This window comes from Aptenodytes forsteri, unplaced genomic scaffold (genome assembly GCF_000699145.1).
Source record: "Aptenodytes forsteri isolate BGI_AS27 unplaced genomic scaffold, ASM69914v1 Scaffold209, whole genome shotgun sequence".
In the NCBI taxonomy this organism is placed as follows: domain Eukaryota; kingdom Metazoa; phylum Chordata; class Aves; order Sphenisciformes; family Spheniscidae; genus Aptenodytes; species Aptenodytes forsteri.
In genome coordinates this window covers 845,929-864,570 of record NW_008795034.1, presented here as the reverse complement: position 1 = coordinate 864,570, position 18,642 = coordinate 845,929, and the positions used below count along the sequence as shown (strand labels likewise).

The 18,642-nt window shown below is 49.8% G+C and overlaps 1 protein-coding gene across 1 annotated transcript in view; it reads left to right on the top strand.

The window, feature by feature from the left end:
* Positions 1-937: 937 nt before the first annotated feature.
* MTMR4 (myotubularin related protein 4) overlaps positions 938-18,642 on the top strand; it is a 54,020-nt gene continuing 36,315 nt past the window's right edge. The window contains exons 1-2 of the mRNA XM_009276389.1: positions 938-948; positions 16,389-16,462. Of these exons, the coding sequence (XP_009274664.1) occupies positions 16,460-16,462 (3 nt within the window). The 5' untranslated portion in view covers positions 938-948; positions 16,389-16,459. The remainder of the gene's footprint in view (positions 949-16,388; positions 16,463-18,642) is intronic.

Sequence of the window (18,642 nt, the reverse complement as noted above, 5' to 3'; positions counted from 1 at the left end):
TCCTGGGGGAAAGAAATACCATGCTGTCTCTTGCAAGGGTGCGGATCTGATCGCACTGTGGAGGACAGGCACAGTATTCACGGGAGGGATGGCGATGAGGACTGAGATTTACCTAAGCCTTGGGAATGGCGTTAGCTAGGAATAAAGCGGATGGGACTGTTCTGATTGCAAAGTACAGGCTATATATTGGGCGCCTCTGTCCGAGAACTAGCAAGAAGCCAAATCTGTTGACTTTTGCTGAGGCTGCTAACTGCTGTCAGCTCCACCCCTCTTTGGAGGAGTCTTTCCTGGCAGCAGAGGCATAGGTAGACACGGCTCACAACTTATCTGCTCGGGGGCAAAGTCTTGTATCTGAACTTAAGCCCACATTCACGGCAGGGTACTCTCTAGAGCTCAGCTTTCTTCCATTTCATGGCTCAGACAGCACTGACTGGAAAGCGGAGTAGTTGTTCCTTTTCCAACCTGACCAGTTCTTCACTGCAAAATGAAATTGTGGAATTGTTCGCTCTGGCAGAACGTGCTTGGACATGGTACTGCTTGTGAGTGACAGCTGTATGGTAAGGACCCCCAAAGCATTTCTACTTTACAGTCAGTTCAACTGCTTAGACTCTGCCAGTCTTTCTCTGATGGTCTCTGTTGAAACTGAGGACTGCTCCGAGCGAGGGGTGCAGTTTGCATTGTTCTTTCTGGAAGCTTCAGTGGGTTTTGTTGTTTTGTTTTATTCTAGAAACTTGTTGAAGTAGCCAGCTTTCTCCGAGTGGATGAGTGCCTTGTGGCGATCCAGCATAAATCTATTCAGTTGTCTCTCTTATTTCAACTGTACTGCCTGGATTCACAATAAAATTTTTTTAAAACCTTTCAAAGTAATTGGTGGAAGTGCACTTTATTGCTGGAGCATGACTGGCACGTAGCACTCGGTACCACCAGCGCACAGCATGACAGAGCCAGGTAGAACTCTGTCTCACTATTTTAATGTGGACGAGAGAAGCCGTTGTCCTGTTTAGTATCTCTTTTATGAGGCACCTACACCCAGTTTTGAGAACATCTCACCAAGGGTACTTGGGGAGAGCGTGGCTGGCTGCCAGCCCAGAGCTCGGGTCGGTGCCTGTGCTTCCTACAGCACGGCTTGCCTGCTGGTATCATCACCCGATGGGCTCCTCGTGACCCGGGGTGTTCAGGTGTAGGTTTAGGAGGATGGAAGGAGCCCTGGAGTCATTGCTTGCCACCCCAGACAGCATCGTTTGGGCTTGCACTTGCTTCTGCTTTCTGGCCAGACTGCACAGCCCCCTTCTTGCCTCCCACCAGGTTGGGGCTGCAGCTGCCCCAGTGCCAAAGGCACTTCTGCCTTCCTTCCCTAACGGTTGACTGAATTTCCCAAAGGCTAAAATGCTCTAATCTTGCTGAAATCTTTGGAGCAAGCCCACGGTACCTGGGTGCAAACTAAAAAGCCTGTGCTGCCCTGAAGGTCAGACTTGGGTAGGTGGAAGTCAGTCTCTTCAGGCAGGAGGCTCGGGGAAGCTGAAGTCAGCCGTGAAACAGAGCAGCCTGTGTGGGGTGAGGCAGAGCCTGTGTCTGGATGGGGGAAGTACAGCTGTGGTGTACTGGGGGGTCGGTGGGAAGAGGCACAGTGAAGTGGGATTTGGTGAGCTCCTCTGGAAGCATCAGAGTTGTTTGGTTTTTTTGGAAGTCAGTCTCTTCAGGCAGGAGGCTCGGGGAAGCTGAAGTCAGCCGTGAAACAGAGCAGCCTGTGTGGGGTGAGGCAGAGCCTGTGTCTGGATGGGGGAAGTACAGCTGTGGTGTACTGGGGGGTCGGTGGGAAGAGGCACAGTGAAGTGGGATTTGGTGAGCTCCTCTGGAAGCATCAGAGTTGTTTGTTTTGTTTTTTTTTAAAAGATGCTTTATGTACCACTGAGGATGCTGTGCCCACTCTGTTACCAGTGACCTGGGGTGTTAAATTTTCCCTCTGGCTGTGCTGAAGTACAGTTCTTGTTTTGGAGTCCTGTTGTCAACTTTCCTGTGCCCTTAGGTAGGTCTGGGCCCTTGTCAGCCCCTCATTCCCTCTCCAATGCTCCTCCAATGTGATGAGTGGTGTGACTCCAGGGTTTGTCACAGCCTGATACTTTTATGTCCTCTGTATGTGGGAGTTACTTCCTTTGATGCTATAGTTCAATGCTGCTTTTTTTTTTTTAAAGCTGAGATCCTTGTGACTTGGGGAACTGCTGCTGAGTTCTGGTGTGATGAGTATCTGCCTGCCTCTGTGTCTGCCGTGCTGCTGGGCAGCCATTTCCCTACAGTCCCAATAGGTTAGAGAGTGTAATGTCTGGGATCCCTGCAGGGCGATTAATTTTGTCTCCTCTTTCTGGGCTATCAGCTTTTCTTTCTGTGTATTTGAATCCTTTGTGCTTCTAGACAATGTGCCTGGTTCTTCTCAGTCCTCTGCAAACATCTCTCTCACCTGCACAAGGCTGTTCATCACCTGCCTGCTATGGAGGGGGAGATCTGCTTCTAGAAAGTGCCAACACTTAATATTTCTCCGTCAGTGGAGCTACTGGCTTGCGTGTCTCATATCCACGCCCTTTACAAGCAGCTGACAAGAGGCAACTACTCTAGGAAAGGGAGGCTCCCAGTGGTCCCTGTTTCTGTGCACCTTCTCCGGCAACCTGGTGATATCAGGAGGCCACGGATACGTGTGCAAACCCAGCAAGTAGCTGTGGATATAGAGAGAGGGAGTCTGGGCAAAGAGAAATCTCATCTTGCTTGCAGCAAGGCAACTCCTCCGTCTGTGGACCTGGTTTCCACAAGGTGCCCAGGGGCTCTGTGCGCACTGCCTCTTTCCCTTTTGCAGGAAGAGGGAATAACACCGTGTCCAGGGAGAGGGACAGAGCTGAGGTCAGCAGTGGCTCTTCACGTAAAGGTTGTAGCCTAGCTGAGCTGATAGTCTGTTAACCAAGTGGCCGTGAATTTTGGTACCAATGCTGGCTCTGACACTGCTAGGCTCGGATTGGTAATAGAGCTCGTGCGGTACAGTGCCTTTATAAAGTAATTTTATTACTAGATTTAGGGAGTTTTATCATCCCTGGGATAACCCAGTGCTGTGTATCCTTTCCATTCCTGCTCCAGCTCCCACACTGCCGCCCTGCTCAGGGCCTTGTTGCCTCTAACTCAGGCAGGTGGAAAGTATATTGGGCTCTGAATGTCTGTTATTGATGTATGCTGGGCTTTCATGTTTGGATTTAGCTGCCTATGGGGAAGAGAAAGTACCTTGAATTCAAAGGAGAAGTGCTTGTTTAAGGTGTGAAGTCCCTATTTTTCAGGGGGTTTTGAGCCTGTAGTGCGTCATCCTAGCAGCAGTTGTAACGAAAAGGCACATAACAGCAAGAATACACAATCTTTTTGTCAGAAGTCCTGTGGTAGGGGAAGGGGCCGTGGTGGGAGACTCCCAGGTATTGGAGGTATGTGCAGAAATCCCTGAGGGGGGGACCTAAGAGCAAGTCCTGGACTTTCCCTGTAGCTTTGCCAGAATGCACCATCTTACAGGGCAGTGTCAGGTGCCCCTCTGCCTGGAGTGGAAACGGTACCTTGAGCAAAGTTGTTGTTGGAGCAGCTTTGCTCTGATCCTTCTGCTGCTGTTGGCCCGACGGCTGTGACAGCTTCATTTCTGTGCCTCAGCCTGGCAGTTGTGATCCTTCAAGTGGGCGTCTGCAGTGGCTGGTGAGAATACCGAGTGGGAGCTTTGGGGAGGCAGTGTCTTTCAGAGAGGTGACCTGGGCAAAATTAATCTTTGCCTTAAACATTAAGCGATGACGTTGACTGTGCGTTCCTGTATAATGTTGTGATACTGTGAGTTATCAGGGTGCCAACCCTAGAAGAGCAGATGCTTTCTTTTTGTAGCACGGCAGGTTGGTAGCATGAAGAACCGTGTTGGAGAGGAGCTTTTCTGCTTGCTGAAGGTGAGGGATGAGACTTGGTGCAGGAAGCAGTAATTAGTGGTGTTGCCTCAGGCTGAGATTTGATGGACTTAGAGAGGAGCAGGGCCTGCAGGGAAGCCCCTGCAGTACTTTAAGACAAACAAATGATCCGCAGAAGTGAATGAACGGGCATGCTTTTGTCTGAAGAATTGGTAATGTCCTTTCTTGTGCCTGTGGCTGACTCGCACCACTGACTGTTCCCATTAGGAGAGCCGGTAGCTTCTAGCATCTAAGGTACTGTGCTCATTATAGAGCGGCCTGGAGACATATTGCAGGCAGCTGCCGGAGGGAATGCCACGTTACCGGCAGGCAGCCAGCACGAACTGGATGCAGATCCACAGGGGGAGTGGATGCCAGGGCTGGTATGTGCCAGCAAGCGACTCATACCCCTCCCTCCTGTCCTTTGCACTTCCTTGGACTGGCACGAGATCATGTCTTACCTACTCTGTTCTTTGCTCTTTCCCCTTTCTGTAATTTTAAAAGTTAATATATTCAGTCTGCTAGCGCTGCTCTCTGGGGAGTGTCACCCCTCCTGGCATGCCAGCGGGCAGATGGATACCTTTCTACTGCCTGCTCTCTGCGTTTCCATTGGAAAGAGGGTAGCCAAGCACCTTTGGATGCTGGATAAGATGATCCTAGACAGAGCCTGTTTTGTTCAGCAAGGAGAGTAAATGGAGATTATTTTTTAATATAAACCTGTTGCATGCAGAGGTTCTGTGCAGATCTTTTAACTGCCTCGCTAGGAAACAGTGTGCAGAGCTTTCATTGCCATTGCTAAATGAGGCAAAAGAGGAAGCAAAAGTGTTTTCTTCCTGTAAAGTGGACTAACAGTTTTGTTTTATAATAAAACACAGACTTGATAAAAAGTGAAACCCCCTCCCTTTCTCTCTCTTCTACCGCATCTTTCCTTCTTCAGTAGGTGTTTTTACTAGAGGAATTTCCAGAAGTATGAGAGAAACTGTTCCTCCTGTGGGCTTGCCTTCTTTTATCGAAATACAAGAGGAAGTTACTTAGACTTCTCAGAAAAGGTTCAATAGGTCTTGTAGCAGAGGAAGTCACATTTTCAGCGTGTTTTACTAATGATGAAGCAGTCAAAATCGAAGCTTGAACGAGCAGCCGGTTCATCTGTTGGAGTTCCCTGGGGAGCAGGGAGCCCAGCAGGCAGGATCCCACTGCACTTGTGCTGCGGATAGCTGCACTAGGCTGCTCCTGCTTCCTCCTACCCCCCAAAACTCGCAGAGCAAAGGGCTGTTACTGGAGCGACAGAAGATGGGAAGCGGGACGCCTCCTCGAGTGCCGCGACTCCAGCTTCTTTCAAAGACGCAGCTTTCCGCTCCGCCTGTTCTCCATTACTGCCGGCACCCTGTAGCCCTGGGTGCTGGCTTGCGTTGCAGAACGTGTGCTGAAACGAATACTCAGTGCTGGGGAAAATCTGGCTTCAGCTGAAATTGCTGATAGATCTGCCGCAGGTTTCAGTGGCCATGGGATTTCAGCTGTGTGTGTCAGTGATGTGCTGACTGGAGGAAGGTGACTATCTCATATTTGAGCAAAGACGATAAAAATCCCCTTGTGTGCTGAGATTTGTCTTTGTGTTTAGATATAGTAAGTCTGATGCATTTCATTTTTGTCCTAAACCTTTTAGAGGCATGAATTTGATCCTTAATGAGTTTTAATAGTCAGTTATTAAAGGTAAGAAATCCCAGGCTCTGTTCCTAGCACTAAAAATATTTGTGTGAATTGCAGCAGTTGAGTATAAATCCTCAGGCTCCTTTCAGTACCGAGCTTGTCATGTGGCCGTCTTCATGCCCTGTCCTGGTGGCAGCTGGCAGCAGGGAAGGGACAGTGCGTGTGAATTCGTGCAGCTTTTACTGGTAGATAGGCAGGGGACTTGCTATATATATCGAGTTGCCTTCTCTTTTTCCTTTTATTGATTGGCTGGGGATTTCCCTTTCCAAGAGTGCCTTTCGAGAGGACGTCATGGCCAGCACTGTTGTTAGAAACAGTTAAGGTCATGGTAGAGAGCAGAGATGGCAGCAATTAAGCTCACCTGAACTTGCTGTCCTGCCCATGTTGTTTGAGGTGAGTTTATTAATGAAGGCAGGTCAGTGTGCAAGGCAGTCCCTTTGCATGATTTTTCCACTGCAAAAGTGCAAAACATTTTTGAAGGCTCCAGATACCTAGAAATTAAAGACCGGAGGCTCCAGTTTAACCTTCTGAAACCAGAGATTTTGGGGGCTTGGGGTGGGAAAGGGGAATTGTTAAAGGCCAGGTTAGGTATTGCTTGGTATTGGGAGGGAGCAGTGTGATACCACCCCCAGAAAAAGCCTCATGAGGTGCAGGTTTCTGAGTTCATTGCTGTACATGCCTGGTTGGGAAGAGCAGTGGTGACAACACGAAGCCCTGAGAGGGCTCCTCTCCACGGTGGCACAGGGAAGGAGGATGTCCAGGCTGTCGTCATAACGTACCATCCGGAGAAGCTGCCCGCAAACCCGCCGCTTCTGCAGGAGCTGACAGCTTTGACCATTGGATGACCGTGCTCAGCAAAAAGCAAGAAATTTCATGCTGAACATGTAATCGAAAGTGAGCTCTTAACTTATTAATAACAACTCTCAAGGGTTTTCCTCTCATCTTGTGGTCATCTGTCTTCCTGTAGCTCGATGGTAGAAACCCCGAGCAGATGTTCATTGCTCTGTTTTAGAGCGTTCTTCCTGTGGAAGGTGGAGTTGTGTACTTAATTTGATAATGGTGCAATTATTGCAAGTTTTAGAGAGGAACTAGGTTTCCACCAGGAGCGGGGAGGAGCGTTCAGCAGAGATGTGTGTTCCCAGCCACTTTTCAAGGGGTTGGATGTCGCTGTCAGCGCTGCAGACCCTGGCACAGGATCCTCCTCTTCTTGTTGGTGCAGCTGGTTGTGGGGAGCTGGTTGTGAGGAGGCTGCCGCCTGGCACAGGATCCTCCTCTTCTTGTTGGGGGAGCTGGTTGTGAGGAGGCTGCCAGGGAAACTGGGCTTGGTTTGGGTGACTTGGTTTGGGTGAGTCAAGAGAAGAAATCTCCATGCTCTGTTGTCCTCTCAGACCTGCTCTAGTTTCGGTTGTAGCTTTTTCATGTACCTGTTTATGCAGGTAACTAAAAAATGGTTCATTTTTCTTCCTATGGAGGAAAATTACCCTTGGAGAAAACAGGCTCTCCTAGAAATTTTGTGTGTGAATGATGGTGCGTGGGTTCTGGCCTGGGCTCTGCCTCTGGTCAGCAGCACATGCGGAACAAGCCCGGGGGTTTCAGTGCTGAGGTGACACAGCTGGAGCTGGAAGTGTGGCCATCTCGGGGCTGTCAAACTCAGTAGTGTTGCAGGACTGTTATAGGCCATATGATCACCTGGAATAACAGCAATGCTTTTTGAATTGAAATTATTTTAAAGTACCCAGACGATGAGTACATTGCAGCTGGGTGCTCTGAAGAGCTGTGAGCTTGGCCGGGGAAAGTTGGGGTGGGGTGGAGAGGGGGAGCGGCCCATTTCAGGACTCTTATCTTTTGATTTCTGAGCCTTCTGGTGCATTTGGGTCACACATCTCAGGCTTGCTTCTGCAGTCACAAAGACTGCCTTTCAAAGAAAACCGCGGCTGTCAAAGACTCCACAAGTTGACGGGAGTTAAAAGGCGAATTCTCCTGATGCATAAGAAGAACTGAGTGTTTGCACAGAGGCCAGTTCAGACAGTGCTTCTCCAGCCTGGAGACTTGGGTTGTGACCTCAGCAGCGCAGGCACCGTTTCCTTGAAGTTGTTGCTGTTTCCTTCCTGAGATTGAGTTAAAACCTGAGCATGGCACGGTGTGGAGAGAGGTGACGGGGCTGCCAGCGGCAGAGTGAGAGGGAGCCCAGCGCTCACGCGTCTCTCCGGGGCTACAGGCAGAGGACCGGGAGCAGGCGGGAGCCTGGATTGCAGCTGGGGTGGGTCCATCTGCGCTGCTTTGGGTAGGGACCAGGCAATTGTTTGTACTTGAATAAAGGCTTAATTGTGACTCGAAATGTCCCAACTGCTTTTTTTAAAGAAACGCAAACAAAACTGGAGAACAACGGGCTGGAGTTACAGGGGGCTTTGGAAACGCTTGCCAAAGCTGTGCTTCCTGTCTCCGTTAGGCCGGTGGTTATGAAGTTCAGCTTGGAGCCTTGGCTTCGAATCCCTTCTCTGCTGGCTCGGGATGAAAGGCCTGGAGGGTGGGGATGGCACGGGGGCAGTGGGGGCTCTTTAGGTCGATGGATCCTCCATATGCCGCTGAAATGAATGAGGGGGCCTGTCTCGCTCTCTGCTGGTGTCTCAGCTTCTCGCTGGCTGCGATGGGAAATGAATCAGCACAGCAATGGCAGCGCGTGTGGCATGGCGCAGAGCCTTTGCCGGTCCCTGCTCTCTGCCAGTTCGTTAGGAAGATGGAGGAGGCAGAGGCTGACCTGGCAGGGGAGCATCCCTGGTGTGCTGCTGCCACCTGGTGCCACCGGCTGCCCCCAGCCCCTTGGCTGCTTCGCCTGCAGGGCAAGGTATTTCGCTGCCACAGCCTTGGTAAGAGAAAGGAGACGATCTTGAGTAACACACACTAATGGTCCTTGCTCTGCAGTATGTGGGGCTTCCTTCGCAGTTACTGGTTTCCCCTTGAAACTCTGATTTTAACTCTGTTGTTAATGTAAAGAGTGGAGTCAGCTGGCAGGCAGGCAGGCTGCTGAAATTAATTATGCTTAAAATCATTGCAGTGATGGATAGCAGTGCTTGTTAGGCGTCTGGCAAAGGGCTCTTTTCTCTTCCCTCATAATCCTGCACACCTTGATGACATCTGGGTGGCACTGCTGGACTCTTCTTGCTGGCGGCATCCTCTGAGCTGGAGTCTATCAGAGTCTGTCTGCCCGTGCACCGCCATCTTGCACATGGTGTGAACTGTCTCCTGGCTCCTCTGTGTATCCCTCTCTCCTGACTCCTGGCTGAGCGAGGCACGGCAGAGGAAAGGATGGGACAGACAAAATGGTGGCTGGAGAAGTGGTCCTGCGGCTTGGATGCACCATAAGGATCTCCCCCTCCCCTGTTTCTTCACTCTTCCGCAAAACAAGTTGTCACTAGACCGCTTTGATATCCCAAGGCTAAGCTATTCCCTGGACCTGAAGCGCAGAGATGGGTGCCAAGTCTGCACTACATGCGGGTCTCTGGCCCAGCCTATCAGGTTAGGCATTTTTCAAGTTCTGGTGGTATTTTCCTCCCCTGACCTCTCTAGTCTTGTTTGCCCGTTTCCCCCTCCAGCTCTCTCCACACCTTCTTCTGCATTCCTGCATCTTTCCTTCCGCAGCTTCCGCTTTCACTGTTTCTTCCACCCTCAGCAGTCCTCACTTCTACACCGTTCACCAGCACGAACCCCAAAACTGCCTGTGTCCTGCTGCCGCTCCCATCCCGGCGTCCTCACCACAGCTCAGCTCAAGCAGGGACCCCTGTTGCCACCAGCCTCTCTGCCCTCGGGGTCTGCGTTGCTCTTCCCAAGCTCTGTGATCTCCAGCTCGTCTCTCATGTATTTACTTTTCCAAAACTTCTCACGTTCATTTTCACTTTTGGCAGCGGCGCATCCATTGCAGCACTCCGGGGCCAGGCCTGCCTGCAGCGTTGCGGGCTCAAGGCTCATGTCAGATCTGCTCTGGTCTTTGCTAAACAAGAGCTTTGCTTTTGTCGGGCATTAAGCCCGTGGCTGCTCCGGGCACACCTCTGACTTCTCCAGTCTTCTTTCCCCTTCGTTTTCACTGCAGAGGACCTTGTTTCTTTGGAGGGTAGAAGACAAAATACTGTGTCAGCGTCCCCTCCTGCCTCTCTGCATTTCTCATGGCACTCTTCTTTCCCTGCAGCAGGCACAAGTTCTCTGGTTTGTCCTCTTGCCTCTGACCCCGTGCTGTCTATTCCTCCCTGTTGTGCCATTCCCTTTCCTCCTTATTCTCAATTTCTCACCTGCCTCTGAATCCTTCCCCATGCTGTGTAGTTTCTCCCTTGTTAAAGGCAAAGCTCACCTCTGCTCCCGCTCACCTCCTGTGGCTGATTTTTTCCCCACTTTCATGGTAAGTCCCATGTACGTAGCCCATTCAGACTGAAGCCCCTCGGCTCCTCAACCTGCCTTACCTGCTGTACTAGAACTGCTGGTGTAAAAACCTTGAGCTTGGCAAAATCTCCAAATTATTCTCACCCCCTTCACCATTCGGGAGGTTTGACTCCATGGCAGTGGTGCTCCCAAAATCCCTTCCCTAAACTTGCTCTGCCCGTTTTCTCCCTTGCTCTGCCGCTCCTTCAGCACTCCCTTAGGGATTTGCTCTCCCAGCGTGACTCTGGTTTCCCCTCTCCTGTTGCTCTGCGCTCTCTGTAATCTTATCCACGTGCACGTGTTCAACTACCCTCCTTTGCAGCTGGCACATGCATATACTGTTTCTCTCCTCCTTGATGCCTAGCTATCAGTCAAGCAGGGCTGGATAATCTGCCCCGATGTTACCCGCGTGACTCTGTGACCGATAACGGCGCTGGCTCAGAGGATGGCCTCTGGCATCATCACTGTACGGCTGTATAAACTTGGTCTGAGAATGTGCATGAGGACTAGCAAAGCACTAGCCAAATCTGCCTATGTTTTTGAGGGCCAAAAGGTGAATTTCTCCTGTAGGATGGCGCTGTGTAGTCAGGAGCGTTTCTGGCTACAGCAGCTTTCCCCTCATCTCTCTGCGGTCATGCAAAGAGCTGCTTTACATGTCCTGGTCTCATCTCTTGGGTGCAATCCCATGTTTGAAACCTAGATATTCCTGCTTCGAATGCAAGAGGAGCCTAATCAGTCTTCAGAGAGGTCCTGATCATTTTTTAAATATGAAGGAAAACACTTTCAGGGCATTTTAATCATGAACTGACTCTTAGATTGGACGGCTAGGAAGGGTTTGCAAGCTGTTACCCTCTCCCAGCTGCCGCGGTGTCTGTGGGTAAGCCAGGGTGGTTTAGCTCTCGGGCAGTACGTGGTTCTGTGCCGTGGGCTGAGCGAGATGATGGCCGTGTCTTGCTCCTTGTTGGTCTGAGACTGTACCCCGCTACTCGGGATGGGTAATGCATGTGCAGCGCTGCAGTGCCATGGCAGGTACCCACTTCCCTGGGAGAACATCTCTTACCCTCCCCACATCTCGCAGGTAGGTTGACCTTGAACGTGAGATTCGGTCTGTAATCCTGAGTCACCGATCTCCTCGTGAAGAGCAGCCAGAGGTGGGTGTGCAGAGGGCATCGCGGGCAGCTCTGCTTACTCGGGAGGCCTGTGGGGATTCACGTATGCAGACCTGGACAAAAAAAAGTATCTGATCCGGTTTAAGCACTCTAAGCAGTAAAAAGGACAGCTTTTTTCATAAGCCTGATGGAATTTATCCAATTCTGAAACTTCATCTACCAGTAATTGGATTGAGTTATATCCTTGTCAGCAGAGTTGCCCAGAGCTGACTATACTTTGCATAAATACTTAAACATATCGAACAAGTCTTCTCGTTATTTTTTTTTTTTTTTTTTTAAGCTGCATATGTGAGCTTGTTTTGCTTTGGATCACTGGATGGGTTTTATCTTTCTGCTTCAAACTTGCTGTCTGAGCTCTGGCCACCTGGAGGCAGTTGCAGCCATGGCCCCAGCACTGCTGGGGGCAGAAACGCCATCGCTTTGCTGCCTTTGCCGTTTACTACTTTTATTATATACTATTGCAGTAGACTTTTTGCCTGCTCCGTGTCCAGCAGCTCACGCGGAGGTGACTGTGGGGTCCTCTAAGGTACACGACCTGGAAAACAGCAGCCCTTCGTCTTGTGGGTGATTCTGGATCTCTGAGTTCAGACCTTGCCTCTGGTTATACCCGTATGTGGTTAAACTATGATCGCTTAGCGTTGCAGAGCAATCTGAATACTTCGGCAACTTGTCATCGTCATCTAGTATATACTGTGACGTTCCTGAGCTCTGGTAGCCCAATCTTTTCAATAGTTATTCATCAGTAAAAGTTTTTTGTTGTTGAAGTCCAGCTGGTAGCGGCCTTCACTAGAAACAGCCCTTGGACCTGTAATTTTGCTTAAAATAACAAAGACCGTCCCATACAATCTGCTTTGCATGAAACTATGTGGTCTGACAATTATATTTTTAGCCTCTAATTAGTTGAGAGGCTTAAGATGGCTGTTCTGTTTCATTTGGGATCAAAATAAGGCTGATAGGGTTCCTTGTTGTTTCTTCTAACATCCCCTGTTTAATATTGGGACTTGTTTTTCCCCACTAAGTGCATCAGGACTAACTCTACCATTTTAGCTGAAATTAAAACAAAATCTCTGCCTGGGGCAGGCGCTGAGTGCAGAGAGCTTCGCTCCAACTGCAAACAATTGGCGAAGTTTTATAAGCAATTAAAAATGAGTCTCATAGCGGGAAGCGTGGAGCTGCCAGAGGGGCCACCCACCTCGCCTGGGGCGCGCACAGAAAACTGCGTTGCAGCAGCGCTAACGAGGCTGGAAGCCGTAATCGGCTCTTGCTGCGTTTCCCACCTTTCCAAAGCTCCACGTGTGCATCTGAAATACCCCTGTGCGCCCCGATGGGCATCCTTCCTCCCTCCCGAAGGACCTCTGCTCCCCGCGGAGTGCCAACGGCAGGTGATCGCAGGGAGCGGCAGTGCCGTTCCTTATTATTCAGTGTTTCCTAAGCCTGGCTCGCTGTTGTTAATCAAGCTGTGCTGAAGGCAGGGCTATGAAGCTTTTCACAAGCTTTTCTGTGAGGCTTCTGTAAATACACAGTGGTGAAGCGGTGATATGCTTTCGTGGCACCTCCGTGAGACGTGGAGAGGCAGAGAGTAAATGTTTCTTCTGATTTTTTTGACAGCCTAATTGTTTGCTTGGAGAGTCAGGTTTTCCAGCGCACGTACAGTTTGTATCGCACCTTGACTTGGCTTGCAGCTGGATGGCAACCTGGGTGTTTGAGTCCAGAGCTGCAATCCAGAAAATGGAGAATAGTCACGGATCATCTGTGAAATGTCTGGCTCGGGGTGGTGGCTGAGCATCCCGGAGGAGGACGACAACGGGTCCAGCTCTGCAGGCAGAGCTCGGTCCTTCTGTCCAGGCTCTCTTCTCGCAGCCCCGCATCTCTTCTGGCATCTGCAGCAAACGGGGGCAGAGGTTTCAAGACAGCCGCTGCTTCGGTCGCCGCCGCTCTGTTTCACACTGGGAGAGGCAAAGACCCTGGAGGAAATAACGCGGTTGCGTAAGGAAGCGTACAATAGCACGCCTGAGTCACATGGGCAAGAGGCTGTGGGGAGAGCAAGTTAAGATTTTTACGAGTGTTCTCAACTCTGACACTTCCTTATTATCTGAGGGTTTGGCTCAGAGGTTAATAGTTCCAGGGTGGGATACAGGCTATAAAAATGCTCAAGTGAAGTGAGTTATTTTCTCTACTTCCTCCAACCCAGGTGTGTCGGGCAGCATCGCCCCGCCAACCTCATCAGCAGGACCGGCACCACTAGTGCTGTCCTGCGCCTCCCTCCAGCCGAGCAATGGGGAGGGCAGCGGGCTGCTGGCTTTGCCGGCCTCTGGCCGTGGGGTGCGAGCCCTGTGCTCTGCCCGTGATTGCACAGCAGCAGAACAGCGTGAGGCTCTGGGCTGTGGTTTCCATTCGTGTGTGAAAGGGCATCGTGCTCTTTTATCTTCTCTCCAGCTTCATCCCATGTCTTTCTCCCTTGTTTCTGGTCCCCTCTTCATTTAATTCAGCAGTGTCAGCCTCTGCCTTGGCTGGACGTAGCAGGCAGCCGTGTCCAGCCCATCCCCTGTGACCGAGATTTTTAGGGGAGCTTCTGACCTGGATTTTGGGGGAATCCAATCTCCTGCGTGGGAAACCGCTGCTTGTGTGGCTGCAAAAACTGCATGCGTGACTTCCAAAGGAGAGGTGGTAGGTGCCAGCCCAGAGAGGTGTTGGGCAGCTGCCATCCTCCCTCCCAAGGGCTGGAAGCCACAGTGGCAGAGCCGGGAGCTAGTCGAACACAGCAGCCTTTGAAAGGAGGAGGACCGCAGCCAGCCCTGAAACAGGGGGATGCATTTGGGATGCCAGCGGAGGAGCACGTGGAGCTGCACAAGTGCACGAGCGAAGTTGCCTGCAGATGGGTGGACTGGGCCAGGTGTAATTCGGGTAGTGCTGGAGGCCCAAGGCTTTCCTTGTTGGTACATGCAGCACTTGGGTTTTTGTGGTATCTCCTGGCTTCCATCGCCCCTTAAATCCTCAGGAGCCCTTTCAGCTTCGTCCCTGCTCTGGCCAGGACGAGGAAGCCCTCGGGGGCGGAGGAGCGGCGGCATTCCTGCGGGCTGAGCTAATGCAGCTGCGGGAGTCCCGGCTGCAGTGAACTGCCTTCCTCTTGGGCAACTGGCTTTCAAGAATAGCTTGGGGGATGGGAGCGAGGAGGAACATCCTCAAACATGACGTAGCCAGAGAATCGCAGTTTCTAGCGATTACCGACTTCTCCTACAAGGAGGAAGTGAGAAACTGAAGCAGGCATTAGCAATGATTTAATAAATTGGTACAAAGCGTACTGCAGGAAAAGTACTCGTGTGTCATTTGGTGTTATCAATAATTGAGGTATCTTCAGATTAGTGAACAAAGCATATTTAACACGTTACTTCCCTCGCTAATTGTGCTTTTCACCTAATTTGTAAGTCACCAGTTGGCAGTGACTCTTCCTGGTGGCATGGTAAGCTACTACTAGATTTTTTTCTCTGTATGAAGTCTGATGTGTGTGGTCATTTTGCCGATTAGTGGGGAAAAAGGTTTTTATAGTTGAAAAGAGACGGGCTGGATCTGGGTTTGAAGGGGGATATTGCAGTATTTGGCTTTTTCTGTTTTCCTAGGAAAAAAGTTGATTCCCATTGTGAGTTTTTTCATGTTTTCCTGAAACTTGATCTGCTTTCAAATGTAAGGTAATGTGAGTGCACAAGTTTTTAATCCTTTCTGAACTGCCATTCCTTTCTCCTGTCCTTTCTCCTGACGGCACTGCTGGAGCAGGGTGGGAGCTCCCTCCCGCATAGCGCAGCAGTGCTGAAGGACTTGTGTGCCGCTTGCTCGTGATGAAGATTACATTTTAAAAATGACTCCTTAGTGCTGGCTTTCAGCTTGGCCTTCTGACGTGTGGGTGTCAAACCTCACTTAATTCTGGGCTGGGAAAGAAATCTCCGAGGAAAGCCCTGAGTAGGTATTCAGAAACTCTTCTGGAGCCGACCCGATTCCTCGATGGCGGAAGGAGTAATTCTCAGCCGGGGTATGTTGTGCGAGATGTTTAGACACTTTCCAGTTCCACACTTGTTGACGTTTGTATTTCATCTAAGGAGGAAAACCTTTACAACAAATGGCAGCAAAACTTACCAAAGGCACTGAGGATTCCTGGAGCTTTGGTGCGCTACAGGGTGCTGGTACCTGGCAGAAATCGGGTTTGGTTGATGAGCTTTAAGCCATGTTCGGGCTAGGCTTGAATACTGAACATCCTCACTTAAAATGCTGTTATTTCAAAAAACTATTGGGACGCATGTGTGCAGATTTCCACGCTACTTGTGCGCACAGTGAAGGGGCTGCGCAGCCGGGCGAGTGGCACGGGGGCTCTCGACCCGTTTCCGACTGCAGTGTTTAACTGTGTCTAATTCAGTCCCCTGTGTCGGGCTGAAAGAGCAGAACGGAGGGCAGGATTTGGACAGGTGAGAGAGATGCTGGTGATCAAATGATCCCATATCGGTGTCTTTTCCTCTGTGGAAATCCCAGGATCACCTGTGGGACCGCCTGGTGCCATTGGAAAGGATCTTCTCGGAGCAGGACCTTGCTCAAGTTTTGCTTCTTGGCTTTTGCCCACCCCCCTTCCAAGCACCTCCTGTGACCGGTCCTGCTGCTCACGGGGAAGCTGGCAGAAGGGCCGCTAGTTTGTGTGTGGCGCTTTGAGCTCTTGCATCCTGCCCTACCTCCTAGGCAGCCAAGATGTGATTTTTAGAGGCAGTTTTCCCCCAGGACAACAGCAATCTTCTCTAAGCACCCAAGTTTTGTATGAAGAAGGATCCTCCCCAGGTCCTTGAACCATAATGACCAAGTCTTTCTTCCTTCAGCTCTCCCCCGTGCTGCCCCGAGGTGTATTTTTTGTACCTCTGGGGTACTGGCCAGTGTGTGCTGATGGGTAACAAGTCCTGCATGCTGTGTGTAGCAGCTGACCAAAAGGATTTGGTGTCTCCCCTGTGATGCTGAATCTGATTTCCAGCAGCTCTTGAAAAGGGCACTAAATAGAGGTTGGCAATGATAGGTGCAGGGCGCTGGGCTCCTGGGCTTTTGTTTTTTCCCCTCTGTGTTCATACTGAAGAATCATTACTGTTGATCTAAACTTCTGCTCTGGGTTGTCTCTTCTTTGCTGCAGGTGAGACTAGTGGAAGAACAAGAAGAGACTGAGCTGTGATTGAACCAGGAGATTTTGGACGGTGTCTGAGGATGGTGAGTATGTATTCTAGTCTGCCTCTGTCCTGTGTGGGTGGTTTTGTTTGTTCTTTGTGTGTCCAAATCTTGTACTGCTGCTAAATGGATGAGAATAAACACAAGAATGGGAAAGAAGAATGCTATAGTATTGATAATTATATATAGTAATATAATATAGAGAGTATTACTGTGGCCAAGATGCGATTGGTAGGATAAGTTTACCACTAAACTCGTTATTGGAATGTACTGGAAATCAAAGTAAATAAGACTGGAACCCCCTTCTGCCTCCTTGAACGACTGACATAGTCATCCAGTTTTTGTGGCTTACTGATTTATTTTTACTTTAAAACTTAATGCTGGGCTTTCTCATTCTGTTCCTCTGACACCTCTCAATGAAGGTTTAACACCATGTTAATAATGTGCTCTGGTGCCACCAAAGTAGCAGAAATTTCGCAATAATTAGTCACAGAAAAACATGGTATAAAAGAATCTGGAGAGACTGAAACACAGCCAAACCAGCCAGATTGCTGATAAACTCGGATAAAATGCCTCTAATGCCTACAGCAAGAAATAACCCAAAATACATTCAATCAGATGAGGGGAAGAAGGCTCGGGACCAGGAATGTTGAAAGACGCTGGAAGTGTCGTTAGGGCGGTAGTTTGAATAGGGGTTTGAAGGCGACATGGTGATCTGCATATTCAGCTGTGGGTGGGCAGTGAGCCTGAGCGTTGCTGCAGTAACACGGTATTATCATCAGCTTCGTGCTCGCCGCTGCCAGAAGCGTATTATTAGGTTGGAAGGAGCGCAGAGAAGAACGGCAGAAACAGTCAAAGGGCTGGAAATTCAAATTGAGGACATGAAAATTTAGGTTAAACATGTTAAAAAAAAAAAAAAAAATCTGGCAGACTGCTCGAGGAAATAGTGACATCTCCTATGGGACTGTTCCCCATGTGATCTATTAACAACTGGAATAGAAAAGGAAATGTGCTCTCTGCATTAATTGAACTGTCAGCTCTAGTAGTCACGCACAGCATTTTTGGTGTAGTCCCTATACTCGCTCCCTGGTCTAGCTTCAAGATCTCTTCTGCTTTCTGTTGGAAGAGCTTCTTGCCGTGCTTCAGGTTGAAGAGCTTGCTCCGGGGTGGAGAGATGAAAGTATGCCCTTGTTGTAACCTGATAGTGTCTTACACTTCAGGTTGGAATTGCCCTGGTGTCAGACTGGAGGTGTAAAAGACCCAACAGCTTCTCTGTGTGGGGTTGAGACGAGACTGATGCAGATGTATCCAGATATGAATGAAAAAAAAAAGTGAATAAACACATGGAAAATGCATCAAAACCCCCTCCAGGTAACATGGAAAAGGCCAGGCTGGGTCCACTGAAGGCCTGGCTAGTCAGATACCCCACTGACAGGGGGCCACCGGTGAATGCTGCAGGGAGAGCCTGGGGGGAGCATCTCTGGTGTATGCCCTCACCTGTCGGGATCTGCAGCTCAGGGACTTGGTAATCCAGAAACAATTTATTGATGTTCTATGAGCCCTTGGTAGATTTTTCTTCCATGAATTCATCTAGCTGCTTTTCAAAACCAAGTGAAGATTTGCAGTTGCGACACGTTGCGGCAAAGAGCTGCGCTGCCGAGTTGTGCGGAGTAGCCCCTCTTGCTTTGTTTTTGAACCTGCCCCGTGCCGTTCCGGTTGATGGGCCCCAGTTCTTGTATTGGGAGTAACTGTGAAATGTGGTGCTGCCTGAAAGCATCTCCACGGGATTTTGTAGATCTCTGACACATTCCCCTTAGACGTCTGAAGAGCTCTAGTCTTTTAAATTCTTCTCTGTAGAGAAGCTGTCTTTAACCCTTGTCACCCCTCTCTGGACCTGTATTCTTTTTGGGGTGCGTAGACTGGAACTTTGGACTTACTAAAACATGGAAGCTTTTGCTTTTCACTGTGCTCCTTTCCTGTGTCTTGACAGATACTTATCCTGACCTGGCCCTGGCCCGCCCTTAGCTGTAACCACGGACGGTTTGGTTTCTTCTAGACAAGAGGGTCTTGTGCTCCTTATGAATACCTGCAGATGACTTTACAGTTTCAAAGGACCTTCTGAAAAGGATTTATGAGTTTTTCATATTTTATTAAAATGTTCCTTTGATTTTTTTAAATTATCTTTTCCTTTGGAGGGGGGGGGGCGACCACAAAAACACAAC